The sequence below is a fragment of the Engraulis encrasicolus genome, chromosome 1, assembly GCF_034702125.1.
Source record: "Engraulis encrasicolus isolate BLACKSEA-1 chromosome 1, IST_EnEncr_1.0, whole genome shotgun sequence".
NCBI classification, from domain to species: Eukaryota; Metazoa; Chordata; class Actinopteri; order Clupeiformes; family Engraulidae; genus Engraulis; species Engraulis encrasicolus.
The window spans coordinates 32,244,472-32,257,007 of NC_085857.1; the positions used below are offsets into that span (position 1 = coordinate 32,244,472).

General features: G+C 42.2%; 2 protein-coding genes across 5 annotated transcripts in view; both read left to right on the forward strand.

The window, feature by feature from the left end:
* LOC134450457 (uncharacterized) overlaps positions 1-12,536 on the forward strand; it is a 45,658-nt gene that overhangs the window by 18,098 nt on the left and 15,024 nt on the right. For 3 of the 4 annotated variants that reach the window (XM_063200303.1, XM_063200324.1, XM_063200309.1), the window contains exon 2: positions 11,286-11,410. The exons of the other annotated variant lie outside the window; for it this stretch is intronic. In XM_063200303.1, coding sequence (XP_063056373.1) covers positions 11,395-11,410 — 16 coding nt within the window. In that variant the 5' untranslated portion in view covers positions 11,286-11,394. The remainder of the gene's footprint in view (positions 1-11,285; positions 11,411-12,536) is intronic. 4 annotated transcript variants of the gene reach the window in all.
* Positions 3,409-6,360, forward strand: LOC134445271 (uncharacterized). Its single transcript, XM_063194348.1, has 10 exons — positions 3,409-3,540; positions 3,653-3,770; positions 3,874-3,965; positions 4,112-4,223; positions 4,439-4,528; positions 4,627-4,809; positions 5,109-5,261; positions 5,416-5,628; positions 5,782-5,826; positions 6,060-6,360. The coding sequence occupies exons 1-9, from the start codon at positions 3,409-3,411 to the stop codon at positions 5,787-5,789; spliced, it is 1,101 nt and encodes a 366-aa protein (XP_063050418.1). The 3' UTR covers positions 5,790-5,826; positions 6,060-6,360.

The following is a 12,536-nucleotide window of genomic DNA, read 5'->3' on the forward strand; positions in this document are numbered from 1 at the left end:
CAATCTTAACATTAAATAGGTCTAAAGAAATGACCCCGCATGTGTGAATCATTTAAGTATATCCATATAATAAGCGGGTTAACTTTCGGCGAGTCGGTCGCTTTGTGGAATAGCAGCACTTCAGAGAGAAAAAGACCCCTCCGCTCCGCGTCGGGGTCTAAAGATTCTCTCTGTCGTGCTGCTATTCCACGGTAGCGACCTTCTCGCCGAACGTTAACCCTTACTTATTATTTTCTGTGGCACAAATCTTTGCTATCCGGTAGGGCGGCTACTGTTCGCAATAGCAACCTCTGATAGTTGGAAACAGCTGTCGGTCAAAAAACATTCTTACGTGATTGATTGGCTTTGACGTGGTTTGACATAGCCTTTCTACCTCTCTGGTATGGTCTTGCCCCTCACAAGTTAACACCGTGTTTATAATAATAATAAAAACCAAACAAACATACATGTATACAGTTATAGTATAGAAGTCAGTGGTCGTAGTATTTAGAACTTGATTGTGTTCAGAAAAAAAAGATAGATAGACGATAACTTGTGTCCACTAGGTGGCAACCTTCAACATTCAAATCAGTAGTAGAGGGCAAAGGAATGACTGACATGACACTAGGAGTGCGCGGTATGGACGGTATACTATCGTGCGAGGTATTTTTTCCCCCAAGGTATGGATTTTGTCCATACCGCTCTACCGCCATAGCGCATTGCGTCCTGCAGATGGCAGTAATAGACAACGTTTTGAACATCCACAGACTGTCTCTCGTAGTAGCCAAAAGAATATGTGGTTGTACAATTTCATTTAAGCTTTAAGTGTAAAATGTATAGTTAGTGTAGTGAACTATGGTTTTAAACTGTATGTGATTTCGATTCTGGTCTCCACAATTTAATGTACAGTGGTGTTTGAAAAGCAAGTTAGCAAGCTAACAGCCCAAGTCATTCATGTCAATGCTGGTGTCTGACAACAGAAGTGCTAAATCCATGTGCTACTGGTTGCTTTACATTTGCGCCAGCCTTACTGTATGTTACTGTGTCCAGGTGAGATAATATCATTCACGATATCTGGCTGGGTGTTAGTAACTTCAGTGTTTCCCACACAAATTTTGGAAACTATGGGGGCAGCCGGGGTTTATTTTGTCCGGGGGGGGTCTTCTCACACGGGCCTTTTTTTGTTGGGGGGGAGGGGGGGGTGTATTCTTGCAGCGTAAATGCAAAACGGCAAAACAATGACTACAGTATGACATTGGCGCATGGAGAAACTGTAGGCCTGGGCCTATATTTCAGCCATTTATATTTTGAGAAATAAGGCTACATAAGATTTTACTCATGACTTGTATAATAGTAGTACATTGTCATTGTCAAAAAATGCAGTACAGTGAATAATTTCTGTTTACAACACATTCGTCCCTCATGCAGGGGTCTGGGAAACAATAATAAAACAAAATAGGAGCAGAGATAAGAATTTAAGAGCACTGTGAAATTGTTAACGCATAGACAAAAAGGGTCTTAGAGGGTAGGCTATGCCTTTTCCCCCACACATACAACCGTATCACGCACCAGTCGTAAAGTCTTCACGAAAAAAATGGGGGAATTTCTGGGGGAAATTATGTACAAGGACGTGGTGAATTCACGATATTGCCCGTGTTTCGTGGTTGATTTACGGTTTCAGTCTCGTGGTTGATTTACGATATGCATTGAAAACTACGTGGTTGATTTACGATATGCATGCGTTGGCATTTGCGTTGGCATTTTTGCACAGGGGCGGGGACCGGCCGCGACAGAACCAGAACCAGGGAACGGCAGCTTTTGTGATATGCACCGGAATTCTCATCCGCCTTGTACAGGGTACAGTGGGGTAAATCAAATATAGCCTACCTGTGTAACAATTCGGTTCCTGCCGTACAGTGGGGTAAATCAAATATGGCCTACCTGTGTAACAATTTTGTGATATGCACCGGAATTCTCATCCGCCTTGTACAGGGTACAGTGGGGTAAATCAAATATAGCCTACCTGTGTAACAATTCGGTTCCTGCCGTACAGTGGGGTAAATCAAATATAGCCTACCTGTGTAACAATTCGGTTCCTGCCGTACAGTGGGGTAAATCAAATATAGCCGAATTCCGGTGCATATCGATATCGGTTCCTGCCATACATTTGTCCCACATCGCTTGATGAGAATTCCGGTGCATATCACAAAAGCTGCCACACCGGCCGCGACAGAACACTGCAGATACATTCCTTTGATCAAAGTAGCCTACATCAAATGCACTGTAGCCATGACAGAACCGGCCGCCTCCCGATTTAAAACACCGCTGATAGCCTGATTACACTCATGCCCGTAGGCCTACTCCTTCCCAGTAAAAATAAAATAAAATAACGATTGAATAAATAAGTAGCCCCTCGTGCCTTCTTTATTGGAATGCGGAGGTAGGTGCAATGAAAATATCGGAGTGAGGAGTTAGGTGCAATGAAAAGCGAAAACATTTTATTATTGCCCGTGTTTCGTGGTTGATTTAAGATTTGAGTCTCGTGGTGGATTTACGATATGAATGCGTTGGCATTTGAAAACTACGTGGTTGATTTACGATATGCATGCATGTAGTCTACAACTAAAACGTGTTTTGGCAGCTGATGAATGGCAGCGCATCTTCCTGATTTCCACCTTCTGTTTAAAATGACACGGGGAGTGACATGAAGCCGCCCACCGATTTAAAAACACCGCTGGTGATTAGGCTACACTCCTGCCCGTAGGCTATCTTTGAATTTACACTCCTGCCCGTATCCGTATCCACATGCATATGTAGCCTACTGCGTCAGGGCGGTGGGTCCCAGACGCTGATGCTACTGATGCTGATGCACCACTCCTACTCACCTTTTCTCTGAAAGATGCTGATGTAGGCCTAGTCACCACCTTGCCCAGTGGTTTTCAAAGTGTGTGTGTCACAAAGTGTTGATTAAATGGTCTCTCTTAACACTACTCTTACTGTATTATTATAAGGCACTCTAGAATGGTGCAAGAGCTCCCATTCATTTTCAATGGGCGGTATTTTCAATGGGACTATTATTGTATAGGTAGGTTTGATACCTCACTACATCTCCATCCAGAAGAATTGACCAGGATTATTACAGACACGGTATACACTAACATTTAATGTGCATTTACCACTGATATTATAGAAGAAACTCACACGATTTCAAGTATTTATTTACAGTATTTATTTACACACACACACACACACACACACACACACATGCGCGTGCACAGATTTTGGGGGGCAGGTGCATTGTTTAAAAAAAACACACACAAAAAAACAAATAAGCTTTGAATAATAATAATAATAACACTATAATGATAGTAATAAAAACAAAAGAAATCAACACAAAAACAACTAAAATGTGCCTTACACACGCACGCAATGGATGTGGCTTGCAAGTACTGGCCATACCTTCAGAAGGCTGCCAACCACCTGCCAGAGCTCCTAGAGCTTTTGAATTCCACACCCCTCCTTAGTGTCATGCATGCACAAAACCACGAGACCAAGTGTCAGGTAAGTAATGATGTATTCATGTGTACGGGTATTGAAATGGCAATAGATTTCGTGTCAGGTGTTAATGTTGAAATGGTGTCAGTGTTGAAATGCCATGTTGTGATCTTTGTAGATTGCTTGGAGTGGAAAATACATTGAGGGTGCCGGGACTACTGCGGGAGAGGAAGTAGAGCAAGTGAACAGCTACCTGTCCCGCTGTGCTTTGACAACAAAGTACATGTCCAAAGGAGGTATTTGCTCCTCTTGCTATAGGCCTACATGTTTCTGGGCTTTTGTTGCTGTTCATTGCACAATGGCCTTCATGTCCATTTTAACTCTTTTGTCTTTTGACAGCACGTGTGGACATGCTGACTGTTCATGCCTTAGGGTGGAACAAGAAGAAAACCTCTGGACTGCAACAAGCCCTGTGCTCCCGATATGCCAAGGTAAGGCCGTCATTTCACAGTCATTGAGGCTGTCTTTTTTTGCTGCAACATTGCTTGTGAAACACTTCTGTGGTACTGTTGCACTGCACTACAGCCTTCATGGATGTTTTTTGTATCTTTTTGTATTTTTGTATTGCTTTTTCCAGACATGCAAGATGCTGACGGAAGCTGAGAAGGAAGAGCAGCAGAAAAAGGAGGATCTGGCCTGCACTGATGGAGCTGCATGGGTTGCTGAAGTGCAGGAATGGGCAACCCGCGGTAAATGCAGCTATTATTATTTTCTGTTCTCCCATACTTCTTTCCTCCTAAATTGGATCCTCCAAACTCTTCACTGAAATGATGGTGTGAAAACGGCAGCCTGTATTGTATTTCATTTCATCTTGAGCTAATGTTAATGTCTTACATTTACCAGCTACAGTTTTGGCAGATTCATTGACTTTTGACAACTCACAGGTTTGTCTTTATATTCACAGTAAGAACACGCCCTTTGAAGCTGCAGCAGGACATAGAGGGCCGCTATCTTAACCTTCGACAGAGGAAGCAAGCTCTGTACCGAAAGAATGGTATCTTTGTAATGTCCATAGAAAGTATTTCAGGATTTTTTAGTTAGTGCAGCTTACGCATAACCTCTCAGTCCTTGTATTTTCTGATTGTTTTCCAGACAGTGGTCAGTTGCGTCATCGTCTGCGGAGCGAGATGACTGTTGTTAAGAACAGGCTTCTTAAAGACATTGCCACCTTCAACAGTGCATCGCCAACAACGACAATCGACATTGGAACCGTGGAGCGATCATTGTCAGGAGATGGACCAGCTGTTTTTTGGCCTTGGGATGTGCAGGGGAGTGGTAAGAGAATTGTTCATTTATTCTGTTTTAGGCTACTCAAGTGTTTTTTTTTTGTCATTCAAACATTTAAGTGACACCATTACAAATCTTGAAACTGCCAGTTTTCAATTACATACTGACAATTACCACATGGAAAAGTGACAGGGGGTGGGGGCCATCAAGGGTGTTACAGGCCCATCTAATTAGTATTCAAACAACAGAAACTGGATTAATTTACTAGTACTTTTTCACACTTGTAAGGAAACAACAATGCTGTTAATATGTCTGTACTCTACTCTACTCTACTCTTTGCCTTTCAGTCAGACTTGAGGACAAGCATGCCTACTTTGTGGCCTCGATGCGCAGGAAGCGCTTGGAAGAAGAGAAAGGCATCCTCGTGAAGGAGATGGAACAGCACACTACATCACTGAAAAGATTGATGTCTTGTCTAGAAGCAAAGATGTCATCGGCAGGTAAGTTGCAATTGTCAAACCTACTGTATATGTACCATCAAATAAAAAAATGAGAATTTTGCTTTCTTTGACATTTATCTGCACTGTTCAACTTGGAGGTTGTATTCTGACATGCCATGTGTTTGTCGTCGTATTTTTGATGTTGCATCTGCAGAGTCACAAAATGAGGGCCTTTCTGCCTTCTGTCGAAGACGGCTTCATGACCTGACAATCGTCCATCTTTCTGCTGTGGCAAGCTACAGGGCTGTTTTAAGCCCACAGGGGACCAATAGGCCATCTTGTGAGGAAGGGCAGGGAGATGACGGGAATGAGGACGATGTACACAGCAGTGATTTCTCATACACCAGTGATGAGGAAGAAACGGAGTGTAGGTACGGTGTAGAGAAACAAACATTGCATGGGAAAAACACAATGTCCAACTTACTTTGTTTTACCTCACAGAGTGTGAAGGGGCATGCTAATGTATCCCTTAGCTACTAATCTTTCCCTAATCCATTTTCTGTCTTTGTCATCTTTCTAGTTCTTTAATCTGAGACGGTTTGGAATCATCAATCATCATTCCTTGGTAAGTGTTTTGAAAGAATACTTTGAATACCAATGTTTGATATCTTCTGTAATTACTGTAGTATGTATATAAAAGAAGTGAGTACATTTCTCACTTGTCTGCATTTTTGTAAGTGTTTCTTTAAATGGGACATTTCTTAAAATGATATTGACACAAGGAACATTAGACAGCATGAAGTTATAACTGCTGTATATTTACTTATTATCCCTATTCCCTCCATCATCTCCTCCAAGACACCCGCAGCTGTCTCCTTTCTCCTGCTTTCTCCAACACACCAACAGCCTCTCTCTGTCCTGCTCTCCTCTGTCTCCTCCATCCTGATCTCCAGTGCAGCAGCAGTGCCATCCATGTCACCCCCAGCAGCAGCACTGGCATTCATGCCCTCAGTAGCACCCAGGACAGAAAACACAACATTTTAAATTAAACTGTTAAAAAACTCTGTTAAGCTATTGCCATTCCACCAAGAACTAAGTGATTGCTGTGAGTTATTCAGCCAGTGGAATGTGCTGTGTGTGTGTATGTGTGTGTGTGTGTGTGTGGGGGGGGGGACTTTTTTTGTTTTGTTCCACTGCTGCATGTGTATGTTTGTGTTGTAAATAAATACTTGAATGTTTGAACATGCCTCTCGTGTGAGTTTCTTTACTTGGTAGGTTCTTGCATATGAAATGTATAGTGTGTCTTTAATAGCCTAATATTCATAGTCAATTCTTCTATCCCATTTAAAGGCTTAAACATTACATTATGAATTGCCGGTATTACTTTTCAAGGTTAAAGTCCCTCTAGCAATGCTTGGGGTTAGGTGTCCTGCTCAACGGCACTTCAGCCATGGATGGAGGTGTAGGGAGAGGTTAGGGTGGGATTAAAACCTACAACCCCATAGATAGAAAGAACACATAAAATAATACAGTAATCAACACTTTGTGACCCCCCCCCCCACACACACACACACACACACACACACACACACACACTTTGAAAACCACTGGTCAATGTGGTGACTAGGCCTACATCAGCATCAGCATCTTTCAGAGAAAAGGTGAATAGGAGTGGTGCGTGCATCACCATCAGTGGAGCATCAACGTCTGGGCATGATCATAGGGTGACCATCTGTCCGGACTTCGGGTGGACAACCCCGCACCCTAACCCACCGCCCTGTCGCAGTAGTCCTACCCGTGGCTTCAAATCGCCGGTGGGCGGCTTCATGTAAATTCAAAGATAGCCTACGGGCAGGAGTGTAATTACCAGCGGTGTTTTAAATCCGGAGGCGGCTTATGTCACTCCCTCCCCGTGTAATTTTAAACAGAAGTTGTAGACTACATGCATATCGTAAATCAACCACGTAGTTTTCAAATGCCAACGCATGCATAGGCCTATCGTAAATCAACCACGAGACTCAAATCTTCTGTCGCAGTAGTCCTACCCGTGGCTTCAAATCGCCGGTGGGCGGCTTCATGTAAATTCAAAGATAGCCTACGGGCAGGAGTGTAATTACCAGCGGTGTTTTAAATCCGGAGGCGGCTTATGTCACTCCCTCCCCGTGTCATTTTAAACAGAAGTTGTAGACTACATGCATGCATATCGTAAATCAACCACGTAGTTTTCAAATGCCAAATCTTAAATCTTAAATCAACCACGAAACACGGGCAATAATAAAATGAAGTGTAATCAGGCTATCAGCGGTGTGGAGTAGGGCTACGGGCATGAGTCTCCCCGTGTCATTTTAAACAGAAGTTGTAGACTACATGCATGCATATCGTAAATCAACCACGTAGTTTTCAAATGCCAAATCTTAAATCTTAAATCAACCACGAAACACGGGCAATAATAAAATGAAGTGTAATCAGGCTATCAGCGGTGTGGAGTAGGGCTACGGGCATGAGTGTAATCAGGCTATCAGCTGTGTTTTAAATCGGGAGGCGGCCGGTGTGGCAGCTTTTGTTATATGCACCGGAATTCAAGCGATGCGCAAATGCCAACGCATGCATATCGTAAATCAACCACGTAGTTTTCAATGCATATCGTAAATCAACCACGAGACTGAAACCGTAAATCAACCACGAAACACGGGCAATATCGTGAATTCACCACGTCCTTGTACATAATTTCCCCCAGAAATTCCCCCATTTTTTTCGTGAAGACTTTACGACTGGCGCGAGATAGGGCTCACACATATCTGTAGGCGTACACATTCTACATGAGGGGTGCTGGTCACAGGGCCAGTTTTTTCAAAATTCCTCCCATTAAAAGGGCTGAACAACATATTACACATTTATGTCTATATTCACATTCATTACACATTAATTTCTATATGCAGCCCTATGTCTCCTCTGCTGTGTCAATGAAGGTCTGTCACCAAACTCATTACAACTGTAAAACAAAGCCTAGGGAGTGTTAGTAAACTCATCCCAACTGTCCCTTCTCTGAAGGTTTTTTATATTGCTCCCAAACCCAAGTAAACTACAACAACTTGACTAGGCTTTTGATCCCTGTCTTTCAAGCACTTGTGGTTCTCTCTATAGCAGGGGTGCCCAACCTTTTTTTAACCAAGATCTACTTTTGAAGTTGATGGTCTGCCGTGATCTACCAAGTCAAATTTAAGGCTACTATGGCCGTATCTTTTCAGTGTGTTTTTAAAGTGTGTTGAATAGCCTATCTTTACAAAGCAATGCAGCACTGATAGTATGCAGAGATAATTTCAGTCATACACAAGTCATAAACAACTGAAACAATTTCAAAATGATAAACATTTGGTATATAAAAGGCACATAGGCCCTATTTCTAAAATATGATGAAGCATTATCATGCCTTCAGTGGTATAGGCTACAAATTAAAAAGGGCTCAGAAATTCACCATTTGTTATGGGTAAATAGTAGGCTACTATGAGAGAGAGAGAGAGAGAGAGAGAGAGAGAGAGAGAGAGAGAGAGAGAGAGAGAGAGAGAGCAATGAGAGAACTCATTGGATTGGTTAACACCCCTGTTAAGTGTGACTTCTTCTATGAAGGTTTTTTTCAGCTCTCTGGGCAGTGTTGCCAGATTGGGCGGGTGCCCGCCCAATTGGGCTACTTGGGATGAGCGTCGGCGGGTAAAAACAGGAAAAATTGGCCATTTGGCGTTTTTTTCAGTCGTTTTGGGCCCATAGAAGTCCATGTCATTTGTTGAATTTGGGCGGAATTTAGCGCATTTTGGCGGTTTTTGAGAACCTTTTGGGCGGGATTTGGACAGGCACATCTGGCAACACTGTCTCTGGGACAGTAGCACAGCAAAATCTTTCTATTGTGAGTTTGGCCAATTGTGTTGTCCACAATGAAGCAAGAAACAGCACAAATTGAAATGAATTCCATACATGTCAACAACTAACATTTTCCTTACACGCGGCACGCGCTGTAAACGCAGTTAGCGATGATGCATGTGACTAGCGATTTGGACGAAGATCCTCGCATATCGGCGTGTCATAACGCATCGTTGCGCACATGTTCTGTTACTCACCCGATGTTACACGTGTGCACACATGAATCAACTGTAATACCACAGCCCTTCTAAGAAGTCTTCCTAGAGTATCTGTGGTAATACCCTTACGGTCACTTCCTAATGCTTTCCCCTCATTCTGTGTTACCGTGGGACTACTTATCTAACCAATACAGAGTCTATAGGATGTATTTACTCCAGGAAGAAAATGCGAAGGAAATTCAAAATCGTAATTCAAATCGTTTTTAACAAAAACGGATATCGTTAAAAAAAAAAAAGTAATTTTTTTTTTTTTTTACATTTTCGTAAACTATGGCGGCCAAATTTAAACTATGGCGGGCCGCCATAGTTTCCTCAATGTATGGGAAACACTGAACTTAGATGACTGTTCACTGTTTAAAATGTGATTTAGCGATTTCGCTAACGTTAGCACGCTAACCGCTGCTGCAGTGATAGCTGCCATTTAAATGCATTAGTTCTACAATGCATTGCTGGCTGCCTCATGTGAAAGTTCGTTTTTTTTTTTACTTTAACAATAACAGCTGAACCATTAGGCTTGGCATAATCACAGATGCAAGCACACATTTCCAAATTACCCCCAGCAACTCCAGAAATAGAAAAAAAGGTCAAATGAACGATTTATTGGATAAAATCCATGTTCAGTTTGACACCCCTCCCTTCCCTAGTTTAACCCCTTCTAGACTTGGTGAAATTGACAGTGTTGAAGCCTATTGCATTGCATTGCAAAATGCATTTTACATAGTTTTTGTCTGTTTTCAAAAGATTTGAATAGCAAGAATTCACACACATTACAAAAATGCAAATGTTTAAAAAATGCAAATGCAGAAGTAAAAAAAAGGCGTTTTGTACATTTTGCGACGGAATGCTTACATTTTACACAAATGTAAAATACCGTGATATATACCGTGATATATACCGTGGCTAAAATTATACCGAGGTATACATTTTTGGCCATACCGCCCACCCCTACATGACACCACTTTTTTTTTTCAAAAAAATAATAATAATACAAATCTATAATTCTGTCAATTTTGCTATTCTGGAATTAGGACATACATGACTAAACAAAGTTTCAATAACATTAACTTCTCATCATTAAAAGTTAATGCATCTCTCACTCACTCACTCACGCCCGCACACACACGAGTGATTCTCTATTATAATATAATTCGCCTGCACTTTTAAGTCCCTGGATTTTATTTGGCAATTCCACTAACTATTAACTGCATCCAATGATGTTTTGGACATTAGAAAACATTTATCTTTCATATAATACAGAAAGTGTAGACATAGCATTATTTCCCTCAGCAAGAATGAATATTTAATACTGGTTTTGGGCGTTTTCATGCCGTCCTGTTTTCCAAATGTCAGATTCAGTGTGAATTTGAAGTGGCCCCTCGAATGAAAAAGGTTCCCCTTCCCTAAGTCTTAACTGATCAGCGACTTATCTTTTTTCATCCAATTTTTCCACTGGTCATAGACTTTGTAATATGGAGGAAGGAGCTGGCCAGAACAGAGTCAAGTGAAACTCTAATCCAGTGGTTTTCAAAGTGGGGGACGGGGACCGTTGGGGGGCAGTGAGGGGTTGCTAGGGGGGCCGTGGCAGGTTGACAGGAAAAGTATAAGCTTAGCGAAATTAAATAAATTATTTAACTCAAGTAAAGCAAAACAAATAAAAAAATAGGCTAACATTCTCATGAGGAAGAGCATTAAAATAAACTATTACATCTTTGACGGAGGATCTAGTGCTACTGTTATCATTTTTTGATTGTTGTCGTTGGATGGGTTTTGAAATGAATCAACTCCATTGAGTTATGGAACAGGGTTCACAGAAAAAAATGTGTGACCTGGCCCATGACAAGGGGGCCCTCACTGGAAACTGCTGGTATATAGGGGGCCGCATCATAGTAACGTTTTGGAACCCTTGCTCTAATCCATGTTACTGTCTGTCTGTCTGTCTGTTTTTCTGTAGGACCACATTGATTCTGATCAATACGAGGGAAGTGCAAAATTAAAGAAAGACAACAGAGAAGCCAACTGCGCACGATCATTCCAGCTGCTCTGCACCCAGTCAGGCACCAATGGAAGAACAAATGGGTACATTTAATACATGTCCTAGCCTAAGCTTTCTACTGTTGACGGCATCCACACAGCGCCAAGCTGTGCCACTCGCGCTACCATGCTTGACTTTCAGCACGAGTACTTTTCGTTTTGCAAATCGCTTTTTACCACCACACATGCTTGACACCATTTAATGCAAAATTGTTTATCATGGTCTCATTAGAGTCAAATAAACTAAGGATATGGCTTCCTGGAACCTTGTCCTGTGATCTAATGACACCAAGATAAACAAATTTGCTTTAGATGGTGTCAAGCATGTGTGGTGGTAAAAAGCGATTTGTACGAAGAAAAGTGCTCATACTGAAAGTCAAGCATGGTAGTGCGAGTGGCACGGTTTGGGGCTGTGTGGATGCCATCAACACTAGCGGTAGGGACACATACACGCGAATTTGCGAACTTTGCCATTCATTCCTATGAGAGAGGCGAAGGCAAGCGATGACGAGCGTCAGCAAGCGAACAGGAGCGAAGCGAAGCGAAATTATTAAAGAAAGTTTAATGCTATGCAAATGAGGAGCGAATTCGCCTGCCACGGCCCAATCAAATCAACAACATAACTGTTCCATTCCATTTGATTCGCCGCGACGACCTGATGACTGTTGGATTTAGCCTCTCTTCGCTTCGCTTGCTTCGCTCCTATGTGTCCCTACCGTAGGAAGCTGAATTTCACCAAAAGAAACATGGTTGTCGACATGTACTGTGACTACTGAAGCGACTTATGATACTCTCCGTAGGATTTCATTCAAATCTCACACGTCTATTTTGGCCAGGTGCAGACTCAAAATGTTCAATGTAATCCAAGGATGAAATGCACAAAGGTGACCTGCCTTTTAAAGGGGCTGTATGTAGGATTAAGAGTTCATCACTGTCCAGAGTCAGACGATGCTTATTTGAGTCATTAGTAAGTCAACGATGATTCTCGCAACCACTTTGACTGTCTGCTGAGAACCCTACATGTAACTTTGGACAGAGCGGTCCGCTATCAGTGTCGGGGGAAACAAATCGCTTTATATACCATATTCAGATTTGTATCAACTGCTGGACAGTTTAACATAGGGGTGTACTCACATTTGCACCAGCTTCACACACACATGGACAATTATGT

What these genes read in the sequence shown, in the direction of transcription:
- LOC134445271 (XM_063194348.1), top strand. Translation starts at nt 3,409, where the DNA reads ATGGATGTGGCTTGCAAGTACTGGCCATACCTTCAGAAGGCTGCCAAC. An exon ending in GCAGGAATGGGCAACCCGCG is followed by an intron (nt 4,224 to 4,438) that starts GTAAATGCAGCT and finishes TTATATTCACAG; the next exon opens with TAAGAACACGCCCTTTGAAG. An exon ending in TTGGGATGTGCAGGGGAGTG is followed by an intron (nt 4,810 to 5,108) that starts GTAAGAGAATTG and finishes TTTGCCTTTCAG; the next exon opens with TCAGACTTGAGGACAAGCAT.